The 26566-nt window shown below is 43.1% G+C and overlaps 1 protein-coding gene across 1 annotated transcript in view; it reads left to right on the plus strand.

The window, feature by feature from the left end:
* The window catches only part of LOC147712454 (receptor-type tyrosine-protein phosphatase V-like), a 558680-nt gene that overhangs the window by 71026 nt on the left and 461088 nt on the right, over window positions 1-26566 (plus strand). The window contains exons 4-9 of the mRNA XM_086923127.1: window positions 4238-4507; window positions 8115-8384; window positions 8874-9143; window positions 9680-9949; window positions 13044-13313; window positions 25539-25808. Of these exons, the coding sequence (XP_086779253.1) occupies window positions 4238-4507; window positions 8115-8384; window positions 8874-9143; window positions 9680-9949; window positions 13044-13313; window positions 25539-25808 (1620 nt within the window). The remainder of the gene's footprint in view (window positions 1-4237; window positions 4508-8114; window positions 8385-8873; window positions 9144-9679; window positions 9950-13043; window positions 13314-25538; window positions 25809-26566) is intronic.

A 26566-nucleotide genomic window follows, 5' to 3' on the forward strand; every position in this document is an offset into this window, starting at 1 on the left:
GTACTATTCAGGTTCTCAATATCCTTTTCTGAAAAATCTACTCTGTAATGCTTTTGCAATTGCTTATGTCTGGTCAAATCTACGTCTAATTCAGCAGCCACTTCTTCAAATTGATCATATTTGTTTTTTGATTCCATTGAATACTTTTACAAATAAACAGCAGTTCATCATCCTGCTATTGCTTCAAACAGTCAGTTCCAATTGTGCCAATAATTAGTTCTTCTAAATCTGCTTTTAATTTTGCCACATCTAGTTGTTTAGATATAGGAATTTGCGAAATCTGCGAAGTCGGCGTTAAATTTGTTTTATTTATGCTCTTTTCAGGAGAACCAGAATCGGATTCTGCAACTGATGGTGTCTGACTATTTGACAAACTTTGATTAAAAGTTAAATCTGGCATTGTTTTTTCTTTTTGCAATTCTGACAATTCTGAATAAAAACTTTCAGCTACCTTGTGAATTTCCGCATTTAATGGAATCAGAGCTGAATGTCTATTTTCTTTTTGCTCAAAAACTGGTACAACAGGACCAATTGTTACTGGTACTGTTACTGCTTCCATCCCTTTTGTTAATTGCTGTATTAATTCTTCTTTTGCTCTGTAATATTCTGAAATATTTGGTACATTTTCTGATCTCTCTGTTCTCTTATCATTTCTCGGGAAATTATTTCTCAGCTCTGAAATCTCTGGATAATTTCTGTTTTCTCTTGGAGTATTAGATTTACTTCTTGACCTTGCTCTTTCAGGTAATCTGAAAAATCTGGGTGAATTTTCATCAGCTTGTCTAGGAGGTGCACTAGGAGAGGTTCCTGAAGAAACTCTCGGAGTAGACTGTGAACAATTTGGCTGATAAGGTGGTGGATTAATAAAAATGTCTTCTAGGACTGCATCATCTAATTCCTCATCAAGATGACCTCTTTTACTGGTATTCTTTTGACCTGAAGTTTCAGAAACCATTACTCTAACTAGATATAGACCATCACTCATATCATATTTTCTCCAGCGTTGTACCTTATCTTCATGAGTTTCCCTATTAATATCTAATTTTGGGCCTCTTGTTATGCCTCTATTTTCTCGTTCAAGTTCCATCATTTCAACTTCCCATTCAACTAGAGCTTCAAATTGTGTAGGTCTAGGCTTAGGCACAAGAGTCATCATTTTTTCTCTCAAATTTCTCAAAACTTTTTGATTAAATGACCCATCTTCCGGCCACGCTAATACACCATCATCCTTGGTATATTTTATCCAATTGTCTAACCAAAGAACAGTATGATAACCATATTCACCTTCCATATATGCTGCGGGTGTTTTATACTTATGAAGTAATTTTCCACCTCGCGTTACAATTTTCTCATCAGAACTGAAAACATTTTTTAATTTCTGAAACCATGAAGGCTTCTTCTCCTGATTTGCGTACCAATAACTCATGATTTAAAGCTATTCCACTTAATTAGAAAAAGATCGTAAGTATTTTTATTGTTCCGCTACTCTGGCCAAACCGTGCGTGAAACTCAACAACATGCCAATCAGGTTAAGCCACGTCACCACTTTGCTCAACCAATGAAAATACTGTTTTCAGAAAGGACCAATCAGCTCGTCACGATCACGTGAACCAACCAGTGCGCTTGCTGTGATATATGCTAACCAATCACAGCGCGAACCCCGTGACGTATACTGCCGCTGCAGTGGAGCGGCGCATGTCACTCCGTAAACTCACCCCTCCTTTACAAAATATTTTCACAGCGCCATTTTAAAAACAATTCTTTCAATGAATTCAATTAGTAACTACAGAAAAACAAACTGTTTGTCTGTTTCACTAAATAAAGTGATAGTTTTACAATCAAACGTGTATCCTTTCACATGAAATAGACGACGCTATTTTTTTACAAAATCATTTATACACATTCAAACGGAAAACCCTAACCATGCATACGTGAAATCTCGGCAGGACTTTAACCAACCAATAGAAATCCTGAATCGCCAGTAATAATAGACGACACTTCCTTACCCTTCACTCAAGCTTGGAAAAATCCTATTACTCTTTTCACAGCGAGTTTTAAAACGGGCGCTTAGTCCCTATGCTCAAAGCTACGATTTCATAGGCAATCCTCACTATACATACAATATGTCATACCTAGAATCCCTAAACTTGTGCTGTACGTCCACAACACTAATGATATATCAATATCATTAATTTGAAACAGAACAAATGAACTGTGTAACTTCACCTATCACACTACTCTGCTCTGGCCAGAACAACTTGGAATTTTCACACTGCTGGAAAAAACCTATCAACTACATGTAACAGGAAGGAAGACTAACTTAACATGTTTTAGACATATATCCTATGTATCTATACGTAGCGAGTTTGTTACCATAGTAACCATCATAACTCTGCTACCAGGAAAATTGATCCAGCGGCCCGTGGAAAATCTGTCTCAACAACACTACCCAATACCACAATACTCACCATTAATCATAGGCCCATAGTTTACCGAGACAAATGTTGGGCTACTGAATCTAGTGACCTAATTAATCAGATCTATTTAGAAACTATTTAAACATTATGTACAACTGCAGTATATCACTAACATATTTATAAAAATATATAACGGAAACATTTAATTAAGTCACCTTAGCGATGAATTAACTGATGGTAACAAGATTCAGAAAACAAGACCAGCTTGTCATTTCAAAATCTATTTTATTAAATTTTATTTTGAAAATAAGAGCATATTAAGCAGGTTATCTTTATTAGCATTTTCAAGCATTTTTATTAATTAAGTAAAGGCACATTAGAATGTCACTTCAAAGAAAATCAGCATGAAAAACAATTAATGAGAAAAAAACCTCATTCCCTAAATTCTATTTCCCTAACTAACTCTTTAGAAACCTAAGGGAAAAGCATAAGTTCTATAATTCTTACGTGAGTCAAAAGTCCGACAGCATCTCACGCACAGCAGGTTTCTGGAACGAGCCAGCAGGCTCCTCCCAAGGGGCCAATTTTTATACCTTTTCACTATCTAAAACTAACTAAAAGAATACTTTATTAGTGACATACAACGCAGCCATTGGCTAACAGCCGTCAGGCCATATTAGCTCATCGTTCCACGATCCAAACTTGTGCCTTTCAGTGAGACCATTGTCTTCAGTCCTGAGGCGACATGGACTTCCGTAAATGTTGCAAAAACTATTAAACAACAGTTTCGCTGCTTCCTCATCTCAGCATCTCTGCCGGAACCTGTCCTTGGAAATCTAACACCAATGAGCATGTCCTGCACAGTTCCATTGATATATTTATTTTTCGGACATTATCTTGTGGCAACCTTGACCACGTCCTTTTGCTGTGCTCGGCTCTTCATGATAGGCTTTTCGGACACGCTTTCAAAAACACTAGGCCTCAGGCCTCTTTTTCGAAGCACTAATAAGCAAGGAAACACAAGGCATTAATTAATTCGAGTGATGAAGAATATTCTGTTACCCACCCTCCTTGCTAATGTTAACCCATTAGTTTATGTTATCTAGCTTTAAGCAAAAACGGGAATGCAGCTTTATAAAAACCCTCTTCATCCAGGATTCTCCACGAACCTATGCCACTTATATGACACGACATAGACAAAGGCAAAATAAGCACATGCCATTTAAATAAACATCCGCAATTAATGTTGACAAACAATAGACAAGGTTAATAAATTAATTTTCACAAACTTGCATGTGCAACATAGAAGCACATAATGTTACCCTCGTGTTCGTGTGTGCAATTTTAAACCAGGTTGAATTAGTACAAAGATCATGCAAAAACCATTAATATTTATTTATTATGGGAGTTTAATCTGCGAGTATAAACGCATCAAGTCACTGAAACTCGCTTCATCAACTGTTTTATGCCAAAACTTACAAAGTGCATTCATGGAACGGAATTGTGACATCACATAGCATATTATAAGTTATCTAGTATCCTTTTAGCTCATTGCAGCTTCAGGGTTTCCAGACCCAGAGCCCGCCCCATGAGCCGGACACATGAACTGTGATAATATTCATCCTGATTGTGAATTCATTCAACACATAGAGGAAAAATGAATGTTCCCTAAAAGCAAATGGTTTCAAATGGAGTGAGTTCTAATATGCTTTCCGAATGTCCCTTTTCAGTTTCATTGTTACTCTATACCCAGTCACCAGTGCAGTTATGATTCTGATGGACTTCCTGATGATGTTATGTTTTTCTGTTCTTCACCCTAGATCCTTTAGCTGTCTACAATTTGAGGCTGAAAAGTGGAGAGACCCCCGGCGAGCTGTCTGCGTCTTGGGAGGAGCCCCTTGGTGGCAACGAGGGCTACCAGCTCACTCTCTACCATACCAAGTCCAATAAAGCTGTCAGGAATGAGTCACTTCAGAAGGGAATCTCTACATATCAGTTCCAGGGTTTGGAGTCTGGGAGTGAATACACGCTGGAAATTGCTACGCTGTCCGGACCATACCGATCCAGCGCAAGAGCGAGCGAGTGGACATGTAAGCAAAGCCTACGGGCCACACTACCATCACTGTGGTTGTTAATGTCACTGGTCAGTTTAGGGATTGAGCTCAGCCGGCACTTTACTCAAGCCTTCTCTTCAGTTTGTGATCATGGACTGAGCTCCCCACAGAGAAGAATCCCCAAGCCACAGGCTGTAGCATCAATCCTACACAACAGACTAATGCTCAGATAGCTTTTTCTTGGAGGAGATAACCACTCAAGCCAGTAGTCAGCCAACACTGTGCACTGTGAAGGATACAACTTTAGGTCTTCTTTGTACAAATATATTACTTCTTAGTATTTCTACCCCAGCTGCCCCAATGATTGCCCCTGGCATTGGCAATGTATGGCAGAATCGTATACTAAACATAGGCTGAATATAACCTTACTCTATGCTCACACATACACATGCCTTCACTCACACACTCTTACCCTCAAGCATGCAGAACACAACATACATTTGAAAGCATCTTTTTTACTTGCCTCAGCTATCAGTGAAGGCCCCATTTAAGCAAAGGTGCTCGATTTCTTATTACACTGATAACAAATGATACTAATGTAATAAAAAGTGCGGTGAAAATGAGGCGGGGAGAGCCCTGATGCCTATAAGGTTGAGCCACCGAGTGTTCTGGGAATTGAACTACCATTTCTGAGGACAGGAGTCATAAGGGACAACCCAGGGGTTGCACCTGCGACCCCTAACTGACTTCCTATTTGGACAAAGGGCAAATGTGCAATGTTTGAGATAGAATGACGCAGAAGGGTAATGAGAGTGACTTCATGACTACACACTGGTGTGTGTGCTTCATGCTAAAGGTCTCTGAAACTCAAGAAATATATAAAAAATGTGCAAGTGCATTGTAAATACCTTAGAATACCACTTGTAATTTCGGGTGAGGTTAGCAGCTAAATTTGGGGGAGGGATTGCCACTGGGCATTATATGCTGGTTTCAAAAATGCTAATTAGTCATTTAAGGGGCTCGTCTGCCTGCAAATCAGCCAGTGAAACCTAGTAGGTGCAAGTGAAAATCATGACAGCGTGGGTGAGTATGGAGGCAAGCAAAGCGAGGGATACCGCAAACGACGACTGATAAAAATAGGAGAAAGAAGGACAGTTGGAAAAGGAGATACGAGGAAAAGAAATGTAAAAAAGAAAAAAGAAAGTAGGAGAGGAAAGAAAAATATAGGTGGGAAAGGGAGTAAAGGAGGTAGTAACAAAAGCGTGCAAGAAAGAAAAGCAGAACAGATGACTGAAAAAGGAAATGAAGGATGTATCGGTGAAAAGATGAAATGTTTAAAGGTAGGGTAAAAAGCAAAGTTGGAAGTATGGGTGGATAAGCGAAAAAGGGCAAATGGAGCATGGACAGAATGTTGAAAAGACAAATACAAGTATCGATGAATTTATGGAAAGTTGGGAGGATGGGTGAATCAGTGAAATGATAGAAGCATGCAAGGCTAGATGGATGCCATAATCAAAGGAAAGAAGGGGGAAATGATCAGTGAGTGAAAATAAGGATTGATGGGTAAAATGATGGATCGAATTGTTAAAGTGTGTGGAAATATTTAATGGGTAAAAGAATGGATGAATGGAAGCGTTGCTGGGTGGCTGGAAGATTGAAAGGCTGGGTGGATAAATGAAGTGAAGTACAGAATCACTAAAGGATAGATGGGTTATTGGAAGAATGAATGAAATGATGGTTAGATGGACTGATACAGTGAAGGATGGTTGAAAGGGTGGATGGGTAGAAAGGCGAAACAAGTGATGCAAGAAACGGTTAAAGGATTAGTGTATGGAAGGCTAAAAAGATAGATAGATGGATGAAAGGAGGGATGGGAAAGTGAAGGAAACTCTGCTAGGGTGGGTTGCGCTCTCATAATGGCATTACTGGTATGGATCTAATGGGCACATGCATCATTGTGAATTGCATCTCCAAACTGTGCGAATCGCAATTTTCGGCCGTTTGCGAATGCAGTTGACAAAATTGGGATGCATCCTGTTTTTCGCAATTTTAGAAATCGCAATCATGTATTTCTTAATTGTGATTCCTTAATTTTCGCAATTAAGAAATCGCAAACAGCAACAATGATGCAAGTGGCCGTAAGTGTATATGAGGGTATTTTACTTTTCTGGGCCCTCCCGTTGGTGCTCGTTTAGCTCTTAAGAAAAGTCAACCAAATTCCGAATTTTTTGCAACAAGTAAACCAGAGACAAAAGCAATGTGAATTGTCAGAGCAAACTGAATGAGGCCGAGGAAGGATTTATTTAAATACATAGCAGCTTCTTCGTTGTCTGCGGAGCATTTGTACTAGAAAAACTGTTACTGTGGATCAAGATTTAGGGTTGTTCTGAAAGCCAAGAATATCAACTTGGATCAGAGAATCTTAACTTGCAGCCAAGGTGAATTTCCAAAGTTTCTCTGCCAGCCTTCATAGCATTGCCTCTACATTCTGTCATTCTATGCCATCCAACCAGTCAGCGCATGGGTACTACCTGGGAGGGACACTTTATGGGAAAGCTGCATAGGTCCTTCGGTTTAAGTCATGTGCAATAGATAGTTGACCTGTGTCCCACTACTCGCACCCTCAGTTCATGCAACTCCCCCATCAATAGCTCCTACTGGACTCAGCCCCAGGGAGCACCGTGTTTGTTCATGTGTCTCTTATGGTCGGTCCACGCCAGGGACACCACACGCAGTCACCTGGGTAGAGGGAGAGAAAATAACAATCTATTACTACAGACCGGTGAGTGCATGTGGGTTTGGCCATGATCTGCCGCGTTAGTGTTTTGCCACTGATTTCAACTGTGAATCAGTGTTTAATTTGAGCTGGTGGTTTCCAGTGCTGCGCACCGGCACTTAATTGTCGATGTCGGTGCTTGTGACAGTTTGTCACAAAATAGTGCAGTCTGGCTAATTTAGAGATGAACACAACAACAGGTAATTCAGCACACATTAAAAATGACTATTACCTGCCGCCCAAGCCATTGTTATACATTTGGAGGCCTGAAATGTTCCGAATTGTCACACTTGTAGGAGTGTGACGGTTTGCAGTTGTGTTTTTATTATAATTGGCTGCATGGCAGAAGCAATGTGTGGAGAAAGCTGCAGTGGCCTCCAGGCGAAAGCCCTGGCACTTATATTTTTACAAAGTAAACAATGCTGTGAATATACTTGTTTATTCTGAAAAAGGGTTCAAGGCACCTATGGATCTGGAACAAACGATTTTAAAGGATATACGTATTTCTATCTTTCCTGCTTCTATAGAACAGAACACTGTTTTATGCTAAAGCTTACAAAGTACATGCATTGAAGGGCCCTGTAACATATTATCCTTTTAGCTCCTGGAAGGGTTCAGGGTTTCCAGACCCAGAGCCCACCGCATGAGCCAGATGGACGAAGTGTGATCGTATACATCCTGATTGTGCATTCTCCAAAAAGAAACGATTACAAATGTTTGCGTTAGTTATAATTTGCATGTATTTTGCTATGCGTTCCGTATGTCCCTCTTCAGTTTCGTTCTTACTCTATCTCTTCCAGTTCCCAGTGCAGTTATGAATCTGATGGACTTCCTGATGATGTGATGTTTTTCTGTTCTTCACCCTAGATCCTTTAGCTGTCTACAATGTGAGGCTGAAAAGTGGAGAGACCCCCGGTGAGCTGTCTGCGACTTGGGAGGAGCCCCTTGGTGGCAACGAGGGCTACCAGCTCACTCTCTACCATACCAAGTCTAATAAAGCTGTCCGTAATGAGTCAATTCAGAAGGGAATCTCTACATATCAGTTCCAGGGCTTGGAGTCTGGGAGTGAATACACACTGGAAATTGCCACGCTGTCCGGACCATACCAATCCAGCGCAAGAGCGAGCGAGTGGACATGTAAGCAAAGCCTACGGGCCACCCTACCGCCACTGTGGTTGTTACTGGTCAGTTCAGGGATTGAGCTCAGCCGGCCCTTTACTCAAGCCCTCTATCCACAGCCTGTAGCATCAATACTCAACAACATTATAATGCCCAGATAGCTTTTCCTTTTAGGAGATACCACTCAAGCCAGTAGTCAGCCAACACTCTGCACTGTGAAGGATCACATAACATATTATCCTTTTAGCTCATTGCAGGCTTAAGGATTCCATACCCAGGGCATGCCCCGTGAGCCAGACAGACGAAGTGTGATCCTATTCATCCTGATTGTGTATTCATATTCATTCAACACATACAGGAATAATGAATCTTCACCAAAAACAATGGCTATGCGTTCCGAATGTCCCTTTTCAGTTTTGTTGTTACTCTAGATCTTCCAGTCACCATTGCATTTGTGAATCTTATGGACTTCCTGCTGATGTGATGTTTTTCTGTTCTTCACCCTAGATCCTTTAGCTGTCCACAATGTGATGCTGAAAAGTGGAGAGACCCCCGGCGATCTATCTGCCTCTTGGGAGGAGCCCCTTGATGGCAACGAGGGCTACCAGCTCACTCTCTACCATACCAAGTCTGATGAAGCTGTCCGGAATGAGTCACTTCAGAAGGGAATCTCTACATATCAGTTCCAGGGCTTGGAGTCTGGGAGTGAATACACGCTGGAAATTGCTACACTGTCCGGACCATACCGATCCAGCGCGAGAGCGAGCGAGTGGACATGTAAGCAAAGCCTACGAGCCACCCTACCGCCACTGTGGTTGTTAATGTCACTGGTCAGTTCAGGGATTGAGCTTAGCCGGCCCTTTACTCAAGCCCTCTAGCCACAGACTGTAGCATCAATCCTCAACAACATTATAATGCCCAGATAGCTATTCCTTTTAGGAGATACCACTCAAGCCAGTAGTAAGCCAACACTCTGCACTGTGAAGCATCACATAACATATTATCCTTTTAGCTCATCGCAGGTTCAAGGTTTCCAGACCCAGGGCATGCCCTGTGAGCCAGACAGACGAAGTGTGGTCCTATTCATCCTGATTGTACATTCATATTCATTCAACACATACAGGAATAATGAATCTTCACCAAAAACAAATGGCTGAAAATATTTGTGTCAGTTATAATTTGCACGTGTTTTGCTATGCGTTCCGAATGTCCCTTTTCAGTTTTGTTGTTACTCTATATCTTCCAGTCACCATTGCAGTTGTGAATCTTATGGACTTCCTGATGATGTGATATTTTTCTGTTCTTCACCCTAGATCCTTTAGCTGTCCACAATGTGAGGCTGAAAAGTGGAGAGATCCACGGCGAGTTGTCTGCGTCTTGGGAGGAGCCGCTTGGTGGCAACGAGGGCTACCAGCTCACTCTCTACCATACTAAGTCAGATAAAGCTGTCAGGAATGAGTCACTTCAGAAGGGAATCTCTACATATCAGTTCCAGGGATTGGAGTCTGGGAGTGAATACACACTGGAAATTGCTACACTGTCCGGACCATACCGATCCAGCGCAAGAGCGAGCGAGTGGATATGTAAGTAACGCCTATGGGCCACTCTACCGCCACTGTGGTTGTTAATGTCACTGGTCAGTTCAGGGATTGATCTCAGCAGGCCCTTTACTCAAGCCTTCCCTTCAGTTTGCGATCATGGACCCGCAGAGAAACATCCCCAAGCCACAGGCTGTAGCATCAATCCTCAACAACAGACTAATGTCTAGATAGCTTTTCCTTGGAGGAGATAACCACTAAAGCCAATAGTCAACCAACACTCAGCACTGTGAAGGAAACAACTTTAGGTCTTCTTTGTACAAAATATCACATCTTAGTATTTGTACCCCCAGCTGCTCTCATAGTTATCTCTACGTTGGATATTCATGGCATCGATGTATAACAAAATGTAGGCAGCACATAACTAGATGCATGCCTTCACACACACACTTACCCTCAAGCATACAGAACACAACATACGTTTGAACGCATCTTTTTTTACTTGCCTCAGCTATCAGTGAAGGTCCCATTCCAGCATAAGGTGCTCCATTTCTTATCACACTTATAACAAACAATACCCGTGGAATAAAAGAGGGTTACGGATATAAGGAGGGAGAGCCCTGATGCCTTCTAGGGTGAACCACCCCAGTGTTCTTGGCATTGAAGTCCACCTCTGAGTCCAGAGGTCGTAAGGAGCAACCTAGTGGTTGCACCTGCGAGTACAAATGAACTTCCAAGTTGGGCAAAGGGCACATTTGTGATGTTTGAGATAGAATGATGCGGAAGGATAATGAGTGGCCGGATGACTCGAAACTGGTGGGTTTGCTTTATCCCAAAGGTCTCTGAAACTCAAGAAATAAAGGAATATATATTTTTAAAAAATGGAGAAGTACATTGGGGACAGCCTAAAATACTGCTTGTAAAATTGGGAGAGCTAAGGAGCTAATTTTGGGGGTGGGATTGCCACTGGGCACTATAGGCTAGTTTCAATAATGCAAATGAGTAATTTAAGGGGCTCGTCTGCCTGCAAATTATTCGGTAAAAGCTAATAGGTGCAAGTGAAAATCATGACAGAGTGGGAGGGTGTGGAGGCAAGCAAAGCAAAGGAGAACGGAAAGAACGACTGATAAAAATGGGAGAAAGGAGGACAGAGCGAAAGGGAGATAGAGAGAAAAGAAATGTAAGAAAGAAAAAGTAAGTAGGAGAGTAAAGAAAAATGTAGGTTGTAGGTGGGAAAGGGAGTGAAGGTGGTAGTAACGCAAAATGGAAAAAATGAAATATGAAAGGAAAGCAGAAAAAAAGAACAGAAAGGGGAAATGAAGGATGTATCGGTGAAAGGAAGAGAGGTTTAAAGGTAGGGTAAAAAGTAACATTGAAAGGAATGAAGGAGAATAGAAGAAGGGCAAACGGAGGATTGAACAGAAGGTTATAAAGACGACTACAAGGATCAATGGATTTATGGAAAGGTGAGAGGATTGCTGAGTCAGTGGAATCATAGAAACGTGAAGGGCTGGCTGTATGCCATAATCAAAGAATGAAAGGTTGAGATGGTCGATGGGTGAAAAGATAGTGGATGGCTGAAAACATGGATTGAATGGTTAATTGAGTGTGCGAATATTTGAATGGGTGAAAGAATAATGAATGGAAGAGAGGCTGGGTGGCAGGACGATATAAAGGATGGGTAGATAAAATAATGTACTCAATATTTAAAGGATAGATGTGTTAATGTAAGAATGAATGAAAGGATGGTTACATGGATCGATAAATTGGAGAATGGGTGAAAGGATGGATGGATAGAAAGGCGAAACAATGGATGCATGGAATGGTGAAAGAATTAGTGTATGGAAGGCTAAAAATATGGATAGATGGATGGAACGAGGAATGGAAGGTGAATGAAACTCTGCTAGGGTTGGTTGCGCTCTCTGAATGGCATTAGTGGTATGGATGTAAGTGTGTGTGTGGGTTTATTTTTCTGTATCCTCTCTTGGATGCTCGTTTAGCTCTTAAGAAAAATCAACCACATTCTGAAATTTTTGTAAGTAAACCGTAGACAAAAGCATTGTGAACTGTCAGAGCAAACTGAATGAGTGCATAGAAGGATTTATTTAAATACATTGCAGCTTCTTCGTTGTCTGCAGAGATTTTTATTAGAAATGGTCTTATTGTGGATTCAGATAGATTTAGACTTGATCTGAAAAGCATAGTGCTGGTAATCCGAAAGCTAAGAATAACAACTTCTGTTGTATCCAGGGTGAGCTTTTAATGTTCTCCGTCAGCCTTCATAGCATCATCTCTACCTTCTGTTGTACCGCGCCATCCAACCAGTCAATGCATGGAAACTACCTGAGAGAAGACCCTTTATGGGAAAGCTGCATAGGTTCTTAGGCTTAAGTCATGTGCAATAGACAGTAGCCCTGCATCCCACTGCCAGTGCAATCGGTTCATGCAGCTCCCCCATCAACAGCTCCTGCTGGACTCATCCCCAGGGAGTACTGTGTCTGTTAATGTTTCTCTGCAGGTGGGTCCATGCCAGGGACACCACACGTAGCGGGAGAGAAGAGAAAAATCTTTGACTAAAGAGAGGTATGCACGGGGTTTGGCCATGGTCTGGCACGTGAGTGCTTTGACACTGATTTCAACTGTGAACATAGCAGTTTTATCGGAAAGGGTTCGATGCCTCTAAGTATCCGAAATGAACTTTCAGTCTTTAAAGGATATACATATTTCATTCTCTCCTGCTTTAGGAGCACAAAAGACTGTTTAAGGCCAAAGCTTACAAAGTACATGCATTGAACGGCTCTGTGACATCACATAACATATTATAAGGTATCTAGGATCCTTTTAGCTCATTGCAGGTTCAGGGTTACCAGACCCAGAGTCCGCCCCATGAGCCAGATGGACGAAGTGGGATCGTATTCATCCTGATTGCGCATTCATTCAACACATAGAGGGAAACAAAATGAATGTTCCCCGATAACAAATGGTTTCAAATGGAGTGAGTTCAATTTTGCGCATGTTTTGCTATGCTTTCCAAATGTACCTTTTCAGTTTCATAGTTACTCTATATCCAGTCACCAGTGCAGTTATGAATCTTATGGACTTCCTGATGATGAGATGCTTTTTCTATTCTTTACCCTAGATCCTTTAGCTGTCCACAATGTGAGTCTGGAAAGTGGAAACACCCCCGGCGAGCTATCTGCCTCTTGGGAGGAGCCCCTTGGTGGTAATGAGGGCTACCAGCTCACTCTCTACCATACCAAGTCAGATAAAGCTGTCCGGAATGAGTCACTTCACAAAGGAATCTCTACATATCAGTTCCAGGGCTTGGAGTCTGGGAGTGAATACACGCTGGAGATTGCTACGTTGTCCGGACCATACCGATCCAGTGCAAGAGCGAGCGAGTGGACATGTAAGCAAAGCCTACGGGCTACTATACCGCCACTGTGGTTGTTAATGTCACCAGTCAGTTCAGGGTTTGAGTTCAGCCCGGCAATTTACTCAAAACTTCTCTTCAGTTTGCTATCAAAGACTGAGCTACTGACAGAAAAGCATCCCCAAGCCATAGGCTGTAGCATCAATCCTCAACAACAGACTAATTCCCAGGTAGATTTTCCATGGAGGACATAACCACTCAAGCCAGTAGTCAGCCAACACTCTGCACTGTGAAGTATAACAACCTTAGGTCTTCTTTGTACAAAGATATCACATCTTAGTATTTCTACCCCCAGCCACCCTAATGATTGCCTCTAGCAATGACAACGTATTGCTTCAATGTATTACAGAATGCAGGCAGCACATAACTAGATGCACACGCTCACACATACACCTGCCTTCACTCGCACACTCTTGCCCTTGCTGTAGCGGTTACTGGGTCCATGTATAATTTCACATATATATTCTCAACCTCTCGCTAGCTTTTACATACAGTTGGTCCTCTGATGGACCTTGCTCTGTGCTGAAAGGAGTTTGATATTTCGAGAATGGACAGTTACCCAATGAGGCTCAGGAATAGGAAAACTTTATCTTCAACTTAAATACATTACAATTGGTTGAAGCTTTCAAAGTGACTATAGTCATAGGTAACCAAAAACCAATAAATCACTCACAATGAACGGTGAGTCAGAACAGCAGAGTCAGATTTAAGAATTTAAAGTTTAGCTATTCACTCTATAAGTAAAGAGCATTTGCATTCAAATAAAGTAGCATACAGCCCTAACAATCAATTAGTAAAGGATTTAATTAAATATACCAAGCCTCTGGAATTTAGGGAGATTATGATGGATGAACAGGGAAATCTTCCTCAGCTGAAGCTGATATGGACACATACTGCACATGTGTTGATAGGAAATAGGAAGCAGGTGAATCTTGTAAAGACTCTCAGGAAAGTTCAGCAAAGTTCCAAATAGCTAGTTCCAGTTCATCAAGACAGCAGTCTGTCGCTATTTATTTATTTATCTTTATTTTGAAAGTCTTATACAGCGCGCACAAGACCCTTGTGGGTATCGGAGCTCTTGACAGTACATGAGTATAGTTATATCATACATTAAAGATATGCAAGGATCATAATACATAGCAACAAAAAGCAAAGCAAATCAAAAAGATGCAGAACAGGAGCGGCCTGTTGAGTCATGGTAGTACAATAATGATAAGAATGTCAAATGTATAGAAAGTCACTCAGCATACAAAAAGAAAGGAAGTAAGGTGCAACACCTGGTTGAACAAACGAAGCAGGGTAATGGCAAATATAATGATTAGATTGACAAATTTGATAATGGGTATGGAAGTCCTCACAGACACGTGGGACTGTGTTTACGTGAATTTTGCCACAAGGATGGCCTTTACTTCCAATTTGAAGGATAAAGTGGAGGTGTTCAGTCTTGTTTCCAGTGGAAGGGCGTTCCATATCCTGGGTGCCATACCTGAGAAGGATAGTTGATACGTTTTTTTCTTGTTGAATTTTTGTGGTTTCAAAAGGAGGTTTTCAGCACTTCTTGTTCATCTTGTCCCACCGGATATTGTGAGTATTTGTGTGAGAAAGCTGGGTGCTTTCTGATGTATGGCCTTATGCGCCATGCATTTATTTTCAGGGGGATTCTGGCTTCAAATGGCAGCCAGTTTAGAGATTTTAGGTCAGGGGAGATGTGGGCTCCTCTTTTCTAGCCAGTGATGAGTCTTGCTGCCGCGTTGGTAGAGGCTCTAAGCGGAGCAGTGGTGGCTTTGGGGAGACCTCATAGCGAGACACTTCCATAGTCCAGCCGCGGTAGAACTAGAGCTTGAACCGCCATCTTGAAGTCATTGGGGGATAGGAAGGGCTTCAGCTTCCTTAGTGTATTAATCTGAAAGTTTGCTCCCTTCGTTGCGTTGCTAATGTGTTTCTGCATATTGAGGTTGCAGTCCAGAGTTATACCCAATGATTTAGCTGAATCCACAATGGTTGGTTGGACGTTGAGTGCTGTAAGCAGTTTGATCCAGGTGTGCATTATGGAGACTTTGGCGGGTGGGGGAAGAAGGAGAAATTCAGTTTTTAAAGCATTCAGTTTGAGGTGATTCGCTGCCAGCCAAGTTTGGGTGGTCTTAAGAGTAGTGTTAAGCAAATCCATGTCGTCCAGGGTGTTGATCTTGAGGTACAGTTGGGTATCATCAGCGTACATGTGGAATTGCACGTTGGATGCTTGTAGCAGATCGGTGAGTGGTTCCATGAATAAGTTAAAGAGTGTAGGGGATAGCGAGGAACCTTGTGGGACTCCTAGCGTAACTGGAACGGGTTTGGACAGGGAGTTGTTGACCTTGAATTTTTGGGTCCGGTTTTCCAGAAAAGAGGTAAACCACTTGAGCACTGATCCTGATTGACCCATTCTGTGTTTCAACAGATCTATCAAGTTCTCGTGTTTGACCCTATCGAATGCTGAGGAGAGGTCAAGTAGGATAAGAGGGCATGCTTTGTTTTGATCAAGTATTTGTAGTGCATCATCAATGATGTGTGTCATGGCTAATTCCGTGTTGTGGTCTGCATGGAAGCCAGATTGGTGTTTATTAACAAGGTTGAAGTGATCAATACGTTTTGTCAGTTGGTGTTGAACACATTTTTTCAGAAGTTTGGCCAGGGTGGGAATATTGGAGATAGGGCGGTAGTTGTTTAGGTCCGTGGGGTCAGCTGTGGGTTTCTTAAGGATGGGAGACACCTGCCCCACCTTTAGGGTGTCAGGGATGCAACCTTGTAGAAGTGAACTGTTGATGATTTTGGTCCAGAGGGGTAGTAATAGAGGGGTAAGATCCGCAATTGCAGGGAGAGGATCGGTGAGGTGGTTGGAAGGCTTCAGGGCATCGAGAAATTTGCCTATAGCGTCTTCAGAGTAGGTGTAAAAAGATGACCATGCTGCGTCATTTTTTAGGACAAACTTTGACGGGATTAGTTGTGTTGCACTTGGAGGTAGAGGGGCGGTTTTGGTGAGCGGGCAAGAGTGAGACTTTAGATACTTAAGGACATCTTTCTTGATGTTCTCAGTCTTTAGGTTAAAGTAGTTAGAAAAGTCTTCACATGTGGGTTGTGGTTGAGTTAGTTCTTGTGGATGTTGAGGTTGGTCCTTAGATTGAGTCTTGATTAATTCAAAAAGTTTTTGGGGTTGATTTCTTGCCTGGTCAAGTTGTTGGCTGAAGAAGTCTGCTTTAGTGCGCTTGACCTTCGATAGTAAGCATTTCTCTTTCTTTTTAGAGTCATGAGGAGCTTGGCGGATGGGACCGATCTCCAGTTGCGTTCAGCAGTTCTGAAAGAACGTCTGTCCTCTTTAAGAAGACAGTTGAATCAGGGTTTAGAGTCTTTCGTGGACACTGTCTTTAGTTGCAGAGGAGCAATTTCGTTAATTATCGAGGTCATAGAGTTGAGGTAGTAGTTGGTGAGATCAATTACGTTGGAAGACCCCACAGGGGGTAGAAGTAGATTCTTGCTTGAGGTAGGTAACGTGTTTGGGTTGAGTTTTTTCCAGTCCCTTTTCCATACTTTAGGTTTGTGGCTTGGGCCGAGTTAAGTTTGACTGATTGCTTGATGAAGAAGGTGATGATGTGATGGTCTGACTAAACACAGGGGAGGATCGATTCCAAGTGAGTGGAATCACTCTTAGAGATTATTAAGTCCAGAGTTGCGCCTTTATTGTGTGTAGGGCTGTTGCAAATTTGGTTGAGGTCTAAGGCGTTGAGGAGGTTTTTGAGGCTGTTGACCACTGTATCGTTGGGATCGTTCCAGTGGAGGTTAGTCACCAAAGAAAATGTATGGTTTTTGTCGACCTGTGTGTGTTGTGATCATGTCCTAGAGGTGTTCTGTGAAGAGGAGGTCGTCACCAGGTGGGTGATAGATGAAGTGTAGCGAGCAGACAGGTTTGCCGTTACTGTTGATGTTGAGGCTTATGTATTCACAAGAAGGTAGAACCGAGGATGTAGCCCTGTTTGCAGTGATGTTGCTCCGGTGTATGCATGCAATACCTCCACCAATCTTACCAGTCCTGTCTGATGATGTCATAGTTAGGGGGTACTCTGATGTCTATCAGAGGCGAGGAGGATTCTGTAAGCCATGTTTCAGTGAGAATTAGCAGGTCTAGATCAGAAGAGGTAATGAGGTTGGCTATGTCAGTGGCTGATCTGCAATTCAGGAGAGCGCATTTGAGCTGGGGTGTTCGAGGGAAGTGGTGTGATCCTTCATGAGTGGTACTTTACAGAGTAACCACAAGATTCACAGGAGCATGACAAGAACCCTACATCTGAATCCGAAAGGTTCAATCTGCGTCAAGATACTGGTCAGCAGCAACTTTTTCTAGTTCCAAAAGCAGAATTGAAATCTGAATCAAGATCAGAAACCCATATTACGAAAGGCAGCCCCCCAGTTCTCCCAAATTTGAGCAATTATACTTGATCGGTTTCCGGGGTGACACCCTCTGGTATCACCAAATTTGTCAGATCACTCTGTTCCATTGGTCAGTCAAAAGTAAAATGAGTATGATGGAGTAGGAAAGAAGATACAAATCTGGAAAAATTAAGTAAATTGATTACACAGTTCCTCATGTCATGTAAGTTAAAGACACATTGAACAATGAAACGTTGAAGATGATGACATGAGGGTTCAACAAATTCTGTTCTCATGCAGCTGTTCCAGAGTGTAACAAAATGTGTTGCAAGTATGCTATTCAGTCCGGTTGATGTCAAAGGAAACAGTAATCATTTCAATATAATTGCTATATTTTAGGAAGTTCCCATACGTTTAAGAATATTCAGTCCATGACTTCACTAACAAGCACTGGCATAGCCAATAGATCTCGCCTTTGGGACCTTATAGGTGTTTAGCCATGCAACAGCTGGTGTTGTTGCACCAAGGATATTATGCTGCTTAACTAAATACTTATAAGGTCCTAAACGTCAGACCTATTGGCTATGCAAATGCTTGGATGCAAGGCAGAGGGGAGAAGGGTGCAAGGTAGAGAAGGGTGCAAAGCGGAGTTGGAGAAGGGTAAAAGGCGGAGGGGGAGAAGGGTGCAAGGGGGAGGGCAAGAAGGGTGCAAGGCAGAGGGGAGAAGGATGCAAGGCGGAGGGGAGAAGGGTGCAAGGTAGAGAAGTGTACAGGTCGGAGGGGGAGAAGGGTGCAAGGGGGAGGGGGAGAGGGGTGCAAGGGGAAGGGGAGAAGGGTGCAAGGGGGAGGGGGAGATGGTTGCAAGGGGGAGGGGAAGAAAGTTGCAAGGCAGATGGGGAGAAGGGTTCAAGATGGAGAAGGGTGCAAGGCGGAAGGGGATAATGGTACAAGGCGGAGGAGGAGAAGGGTGCAAGGTGGAGGCGAAGAAGGGTGAAGGCGGAGGGGGAGAAGGGTGAAGGCGGAAGGGGAGACGGGTGCAAGGCAGAGGGGGAAAGGGTGCAAGGGGGAGAAGGGTGCAAGGGGGTGAAGGGTGCAAGGTGGCGGGGGAGAAGGGTGCATGGTGGAGGGGGAGAAGGGTGCAAGGCGGAGGGGAGAAGGATGGATGGCGGAGGGGAGAAGGGTTAAAGGTAGAGAAGTGTGCAAGTCGAAGGGGGAGAAGAGTGCAAGGGGTAGGGGGAGAAGTGTGCAAGGCAGATGGGTAGAAGGGTGCAAGGCAGAGTAGGGTGCAAGGCAGAGGGAGAGATGGGTTCAAGGTGGAGAAGGGTGGAAGGCGGAAGGGGAGAAGGGTGGAAGGCGGAAGGGGAGAAGGGTGCAAGACGGAAGAGGAGAAGGGTGCAAGGTGGAAGGGGAGAAGGGTGCAAGACAGATGAGGAGAAGGGTGCAAGGTGGAGGAGTGTGCAGGGTGGAGGTGGAGAAGGGTGCAAGGTGGAAGGGAGAAGGGTGAAAGGCGGAGGGGGAGAAGGGAGCAAGGTGGAGGGGGAGAAGGGTGCAAGGCAGAGGGGAGAAGGATGTAAGGCGGAGGGGAGAAGGGTGCAAGGTAGAGAAATGTGCAAGTCGAAGGGGGAGAAGGGTGCAAGGAGGAGGGGGACAAGTGTGCAAGGCAGAAGGGGAGAAGGGTGCAAGGCAGAGGGGGTGATGGGTTCAAGGTGGAGAAGGGTGCAAGGCGGAAAGGGAGAAGGGTGCAATGCGGAAGGGGTGAAGGGTGCAAGACGTAAGAGGAGAAGGGTGCAAGACGTAATGGGAGAAGGGTGCAAGACGTAAGAGGAGAAGGGTGCAAGGTGGAAGAGGAGAAGGGTGCAAGGCAGAGGAGGAGAAGGGTGCAAGGTGGAAGAAAGAAGGGTGAAAGGCGGAGGGGGAGAAGGGTGCATGGTGGAGGGGATGAATGGTGCAAGGCGGATGGGGAGAAGGGTGCAAGGCAGACGGGGAGAAGGGTGCAAGGCAGAGGAGGAGAAGGGTGCAAGGGGGAGAAGGATGCAAGGTGGAAGGGAAGAATGGTGCTAGGTGGAAGGGGAGAAGGGTGCAAAGTGGATGTGGAGAAAGATGCAAGGCGGAGGGGGAGAAGGTTGTAAGGCGGTGGGGGAGAAGGGTAGAAGGTGGAGAAGGGTGCAAGGTGGAAAGGGAGTAGAGTGCAAGGCAGATGGGGACAAGGGTGCAAGGCGGAGGGGGAGAAGGGTGCAAGGATGAGGGGGAGAAGGGTGCAAGGCAGACGTGGAGAAGGGTGCAAGGCAGAGCATGAGGAGTGTCTAGCAGCACCAGGCCTGTCAGCAGTTTTTACGGACCCCTATACAAACAACTATGCTGGGCCCCAAGTCACAAGCGCCTGTTTCGAAGTTTAAAAATAAAGTCTTATGGGACAGAGAAAACACAGTAGCTCCAGTCGACGCCACCAACTAATTATTTCAAATGCATCAGCTGACATGAAAAAACACAAAATGCTAGCTTCGAAACCTATGCTTAGATTTTATTAGCACAAGCACCGGTGCTGTCAAAGCGCAGGGTCTGAGGAAAAGAGTCCCTTTTGCAGTCATAGGCATTAGTGCTTTCATTGGGATGAAAATTAAATGGTATGGGTTATCTTTAAAAGGGGTGTGGTTAATGAAGCTTTATCTCGAAATCCTTTACAAGAGATGTGGTCTTAGATGAACAAAACAAATCAAATAAAAATTGGAAATATCTATGCATGTGAGTCACACAGTGCACAGACAGAAGTGTCAAAGGCACTTTAAAAAAAGTTCAATGTGTTTCTAGCACTCTGTTTTAAAAATGAAGGAAACAAACCCTGCAACCCAAATCACGTTTTCCCTTTTAAATAAACCATGCAGTGTACATGGTTTCTCATTTGCATATCTAGCTACTGTCAAAAATAACACGGTGCACGTTTGATATGCCAAACCAGCTACTAGAATAGGTCAAAGTGTCAGCCACATGCGCATCTGTGGATCAAGCAGTGATGCTAGGTTATGACAGCAAGTTAGAGAAATCTCCAGCATTAGAGTTTGGTTGACACCTCTGCGTACTGCTTGGAACAAGTTCCCTAGCTCAGAATCCTCTCCCAACTTGGTAGGTCTGGTCTAGAATAAGATAACCTGGAGCGGATATCTGAGTACAAAAAACATAAGATTGTCACTTATATTTTGCTAACATACAACATGGCATTGAAAGCCAGATATAACAAGATACTGACACTCTGGCCTTTGTAAGAGTCTCATTGCTGTTATCTGTGGATAAAACATCACACATATAACAAAGTGTCAAGATCAAGGTACTGCAAGCAAAAGTGACGGGGTTACATTTCTAGAACTACTATCTCGTTAGACCACAGCAGCAAGAATGAGGATTGTTGGCAGGCATTAGAAGTCTTCTAGCCCCAAACAAGATACTCGGATGCTGACGGAAACTTTAAAACAAGGAGTGTCAAAGATGAAGAGGTAGACGACCAAAGAGGGAAGAGTGGCCATATTTGGAATAAGGAGGGACAATTACGAGGAATGAATGGGATTTGTTGGGGCATGCGGCGGTTGAGGCGGTTCTGGAGCCAATGATAGGAATGAACGGTGTGGAGTGTGAATAAAAGGGAAAGAAGCACAAGCTTGAAATATGGGAACAAAGGGGCAATTATCTATAATGAGGACTGGAAGTTAGAACAGGAAGTGTGAATGAAGGGGGGAGAAAATAAGCAACACAGAAGACTAGAGGAGCAAGGATTACTTGAATGCCTGTGGGGAGAGAGGGATTGGGGGATGGGACTGGCGCATTAATGGAGATGCAAAAATGAGACAGAGGGCGGAGCGAGTGAGTGGGCAAGGAGGGAGGCGCGCACATGTGTTTGCTGGCCCAGGAGTGGTGCATGTGTGTGTGCACGCGCAGTCTGCTCTTTTTTGAAGCACATACTTCTGCTTGTGGCACGCCCTGCGCGCTCCCGCAAGGTGTATGCCGCCACAAGCACAAGTATGTGCTGCGTAGGCGAGACCTAAAAAGGGAAAGTAAAAATTAGTCCTACATGAAATTTGGCTAATATATGAAAAAGTCATGTTAAATTGTAAATCACACATTAATAGGGAAGCTAGCATATTAACTTCAGAATACATTAATAAACATTTCAATCTGATCATAATTAATACATGTAAGTATAGGGTACTCATACAATGTTGTAAGTGTCAATCTTTATACCTATAAGAAAATACATATTCTTTCTCGTCTATGTAACTGATACGTAAATCAAGTACATTTTAAAGAAGTTTCATGAAGGCACGTTTAGGTATATTCATGTAGCATATACTTTTCTTTTGTCTTGTTCGGTGCACACATTATAACATGAAATAACATTTTTGTAACTTTTTACAAAAATACAATCTACTTCACATTTATCTCCTTTAGTCTTATTAATTTTACATTCTTTACATGAAAATCGAATCAATTAGTAATAAAATCCATAATGTGAGATTTTTCTCCTGCTTTATTCTAACACATAAACGAATGAAAATAGTATTTCATGATTAACAGTCACATCTATATAAATTAAACATGTATATCTCAAATCTATCCTTTGATCTGCATGCTTTTATGATGCAGTATCTGAATAATACTATTTGCATAATTTTTAATAACGTAGAATTTAACACGCGTTTGTCATCGTTTGGGTAAAAGTTGTCATAATCATTTCTTTTATCAGTAAAAAATAGTTTCATGTAATCTTTGCTCTATCACCCTCAAGCGTGCAGAACTCAACATACATTTGAAAACATTTTTTTTACTTGCCTCAGCTAGCAGTGAAGGTCCCATTCAAGCAAAGATGCTCTATTTCTTATTATACTGATCACAAATGAAATTACTGTAATAAAAAGTGCAGCGAAACTGAGCCTATAAGGTTGAGCCACCGAGTGTTCTGGAAATTGAAGTACCATCTCTGAGGACTGGAGTCATAAGGGACAACCCGGGGGTTGCACCTGCGACCCCTAACTGACTTCCTATTTGGACAAAGGGCAAATGTGCAATGTTTGAGATAGAATGATGCAGAAAGGTAATGAGAGTGACTTCATGACTACAAACTGGTGGGTGTGCTTCATGCTAAAGGTCTCTGAAACTCAAGAAATAAAGAAATATATAAAATATGTACAAATTAATTGTGAAAACCTTCGAATACTACTTGTAAAATCGGGTGAGTTAAGCAGTGGAGTAGTGTGGCTCACTGGTTAGAGCAGGCAGACCCTGAAGCAGAGGTCAGACCCGGGACCAGGTTTCAATTCCCGACGCGGCAGGGTCTTGAGCTCAAATGTCCATGGACTCGATAATTCTCGCTTCGGTGCCTGACCTAATCATGGGTTCACACTCTGCAACTCTGGGCATTAAGCTTGCTTAATCTCCACAACGGCCCCCCCCCCCGCGGCGGGATGCCTGGCGTTCACCTTGGGGATGCCCTGTAGGGGCTATCTCACAGGGAAAAGCCGGGACGGGTTCCCAAGGCAAGCGCAGAGATACCCCTTTGGGGGTCGATTCAGGCGCTATATAAGAAACATAATGATAGTAAAAGATAAAGTTGGGAGTGGGATTGCCACTGGGCACCATAGGCTGGTTTAAAAAATGTGAATTAGTAATTTAAGGGACTCGTCTGCCTGCAAATCAGCTCGTAAAACCTAATAGGTGCAGTGAGAATCATGACCGAATGGGTGGGGAGGCAAGCAAAGCGAGGGATGACTGATAAAAATGGGTGAAAGAAGGACAGTTCAAAAAGGAGATACAAGGAAAAGAAATGTAAAAAAGAAAAAGTACATAAGGGAGTAAAGAAAAATATAGATGAGAAAGGGAGTGAAGGAGGTAGTAACATAAGGGTGAAAGGAAGGAAATATGAAAGGAAAGCAGAAAAGATTAATGGAAAGAGGAAATAAAGGATGTATTGGTGAAAGGAAAAATGTTTAAAAGTAGGTTAAAAAGTAAAGGTGAAAGTAAGGGTGGGGAATAGAAAAAGGGCAAATGGAGGTTGAACAGATGGTTGTAAAGACAAATACAAGTATCGATGGATTAATGGAAAGTTGAGAGGATGGGTGAATCAGTGGTATGATAGAAGCATGAAGGGCTGGATGGATGCCATAAGCAAAGGAAAGAAGGGTGAAATGATCAATGACTGAAAAGAAGGATGGATGGGTAAAATGATGGATCGAATTGTTAAAAGCGTGTGGAAATATTTGAATGGGTAAAACAATGGATGAATACAAGTGTTGCTGGGTGGCTGGAAGATTGAAAGTATAGGTAGATATTTGAAAGGAAGTACAGAATCGTTCAAGGATAGGTGGATTACTGGAAGAATGAATGAAAGGATGGTTAGATGGATCGACAAACTAGAGGACTGATGAAAGGATGGATCGATAGAAAGGCCAAACAATGGATGCATGAAATGGTGAAAGGATTAGTGGATGGAAGGCAAAAAGGATAGATAGAGGGATGGAGGGAGGGAAGGATGGAAATGTTAAGAAAACTCTGCTAGGGTGCGTTGCACTCTCATAATGGCATTAGTGGTATGGATCTTAGTGTATATGGGGGTATTTTACTTTTCTGGACCCTCCCGTGGGTGCTTGTTTAGCTCTTAAGAAAGGTCCACCAAATTCCGAATTTTTGCAAATAAACCGGAGACCAAAGCAATGTGACCTGTCAGAGCAAACTGAATGAGGCCATAGAAGGATTTTTAAAAAAAAAAATTATTTCAGCTTCTTCGTTGTCTGTAGAGATTTTTAATAGAAAAGGTCTTATTGTGGATCCAGATGGATTTAGACTTGTCCTTAAAAGTACGGTGCTGGTAATCTGAAAGCTAAGAATAACAGTTTAGATCAGAGATTCTTGTGTTGCAAATGGGGTGAGCTTCAAACATTTCTCTGCCAGCCTTCGTAGCGTTGTCTCTACTTTCTGTCGTACTGCGCCATCCAACCAGTCAGCGCATGGGTACTCCCTGAGAGAGGCGCTTTATAGAAAAGCTGCATAGGTCCTTAGGTTTAAGTCATGTGCAATAGATAGTCGCCCTGTGTCCACGCCATCAGTTCATGCAACTCCCCCTTCCACAGCTCCTACTGGACTCAGCCCCAGGGAGCACCGTGTCTGTTCATGTGTCAATGCAGGTCGGCCCACGCCAGTGACACCACACGCAGTCACCTGGGTAGCGGTAGAGAGGAGAACAACCGTTGACTGCAGAGCGGTGTGCACGGGCTTTGGCCATGGTCTGGTGCGTGAATGCTTTGACAACGATTTCAACTGTAAATATAGCAGTTTATTCTGAAAGGGTTCAAGGCCTCTATGGATCCGAAACGGACTTTCACTCTTTAAAGGATAAACATATTTTTACCTCTCCTGATTTTATGGCACGGAAGACTGTTTTATGCCAAAGTTTACAAAGTGCATGCATTGAACGTCACTGGCACATCACATGACATATTTTAAGTTATCTAGTATCTTTTTAGCTATTTGCAGGTTCAGGGTTTCCAGACCCACAGCTTTCCCATGAGTCACACGAATGAAGCGTGATTGTATTTATCCTGATTGTGCATCCATTCATCACATAGAGGAAACAAAATGAATGTTCTCCAGAAACAAATGGTTGAAAATATTTCAGTTGGTTATAATATGTACGGGTTTTGCTATGAATTCCAAAGTGTCCCTTTTCAGTTTCATTGTTACTCTATACCCAGTCACCAGTGCAGTTATGATTCTGATGGACTTCCTGATGATGTGATGTTTTTCTGTTCTTCACCCTAGATCCTTTAGCTGTCCAGAATGTGAGGCTGGAAAGTGGAGAGACCCCCGGCGAGCTGTCTGCCTCTTGGGAGGAGCCCCTTGGTGGCAACGAGGGCTACCAGCTCACTCTCTACCATACCAAGTCCGATGAAGCTGTCCGGAATGAGTCACTTCACAAAGGAATCTCTACATATCAGTTCCAGGGCTTGGAGTCTGGGAGCGAATACACGCTGGAGATTTCTACGCTGTCCGGACCATACCGATCCAGTGCAAGAGCGAGCGAGTGGACATGTAAGCAAAGCCTACGGGCCACCCTACCGTCACTGTGGTTGTTAATGTCACTGGTCAGTTCATGGATTGAGCTTAGCCGGCCCTTTACTCAAGCCTTCTCTTCAGTTTGCAATCAAGGACTGAGCTCCCCAGAGAGAAGCATCCCCAAGCCACAGGCTTTAGCATCAATCCTAAACAACAGACTAATGTCCAGATAGCTTTTACTTGAAGGAGATAACACTCAAGCCAGTAGTCAGCCAACACTCAGCACTGTGAAGGATACAACTTTAGGTGTTCTTTATACAAAAATAGCACATCTTGGTATTTCTTCCCCCAGATTCTCTAATAACTGCCTCTACCATCGACAATGTATCCAGCACATAACTGGGGCAAGTTTATTACGCTGAGTAAAACAAGTAGGGTTACTTTATGGGTGATCTTTCTGTTCATTGCGGTGTTACATTTTAGTGAGTGACTCCCACCCTTGTTACCGATCGGAGTTCTAGAGAGTAAGAATTTTAGTAATACATTACGCACCCAGTACTCTTCATTTCAAGTGCCACTCCCTGTAAAAGAATAAACTGTGCTTCTGTGAGCACGTTATATAACCCAAGAACCCCTTTTGTCAGAAGTGAAACCCTAATCCCACTACAGCCTTCCTCCGCTCAGGTTGGCCATTCCATTATGCAACTGAAGAGATAGTTCAGTTGTTTCCATCTAGGGTCTTTATCTGGCAGATGCAGTGGCATTGTGAACCCCACACTTGAGAAAAATTGGAT

Source organism: Lissotriton vulgaris, chromosome 5, assembly GCF_964263255.1.
Source record: "Lissotriton vulgaris chromosome 5, aLisVul1.2, whole genome shotgun sequence".
In the NCBI taxonomy this organism is placed as follows: domain Eukaryota; kingdom Metazoa; phylum Chordata; class Amphibia; order Caudata; family Salamandridae; genus Lissotriton; species Lissotriton vulgaris.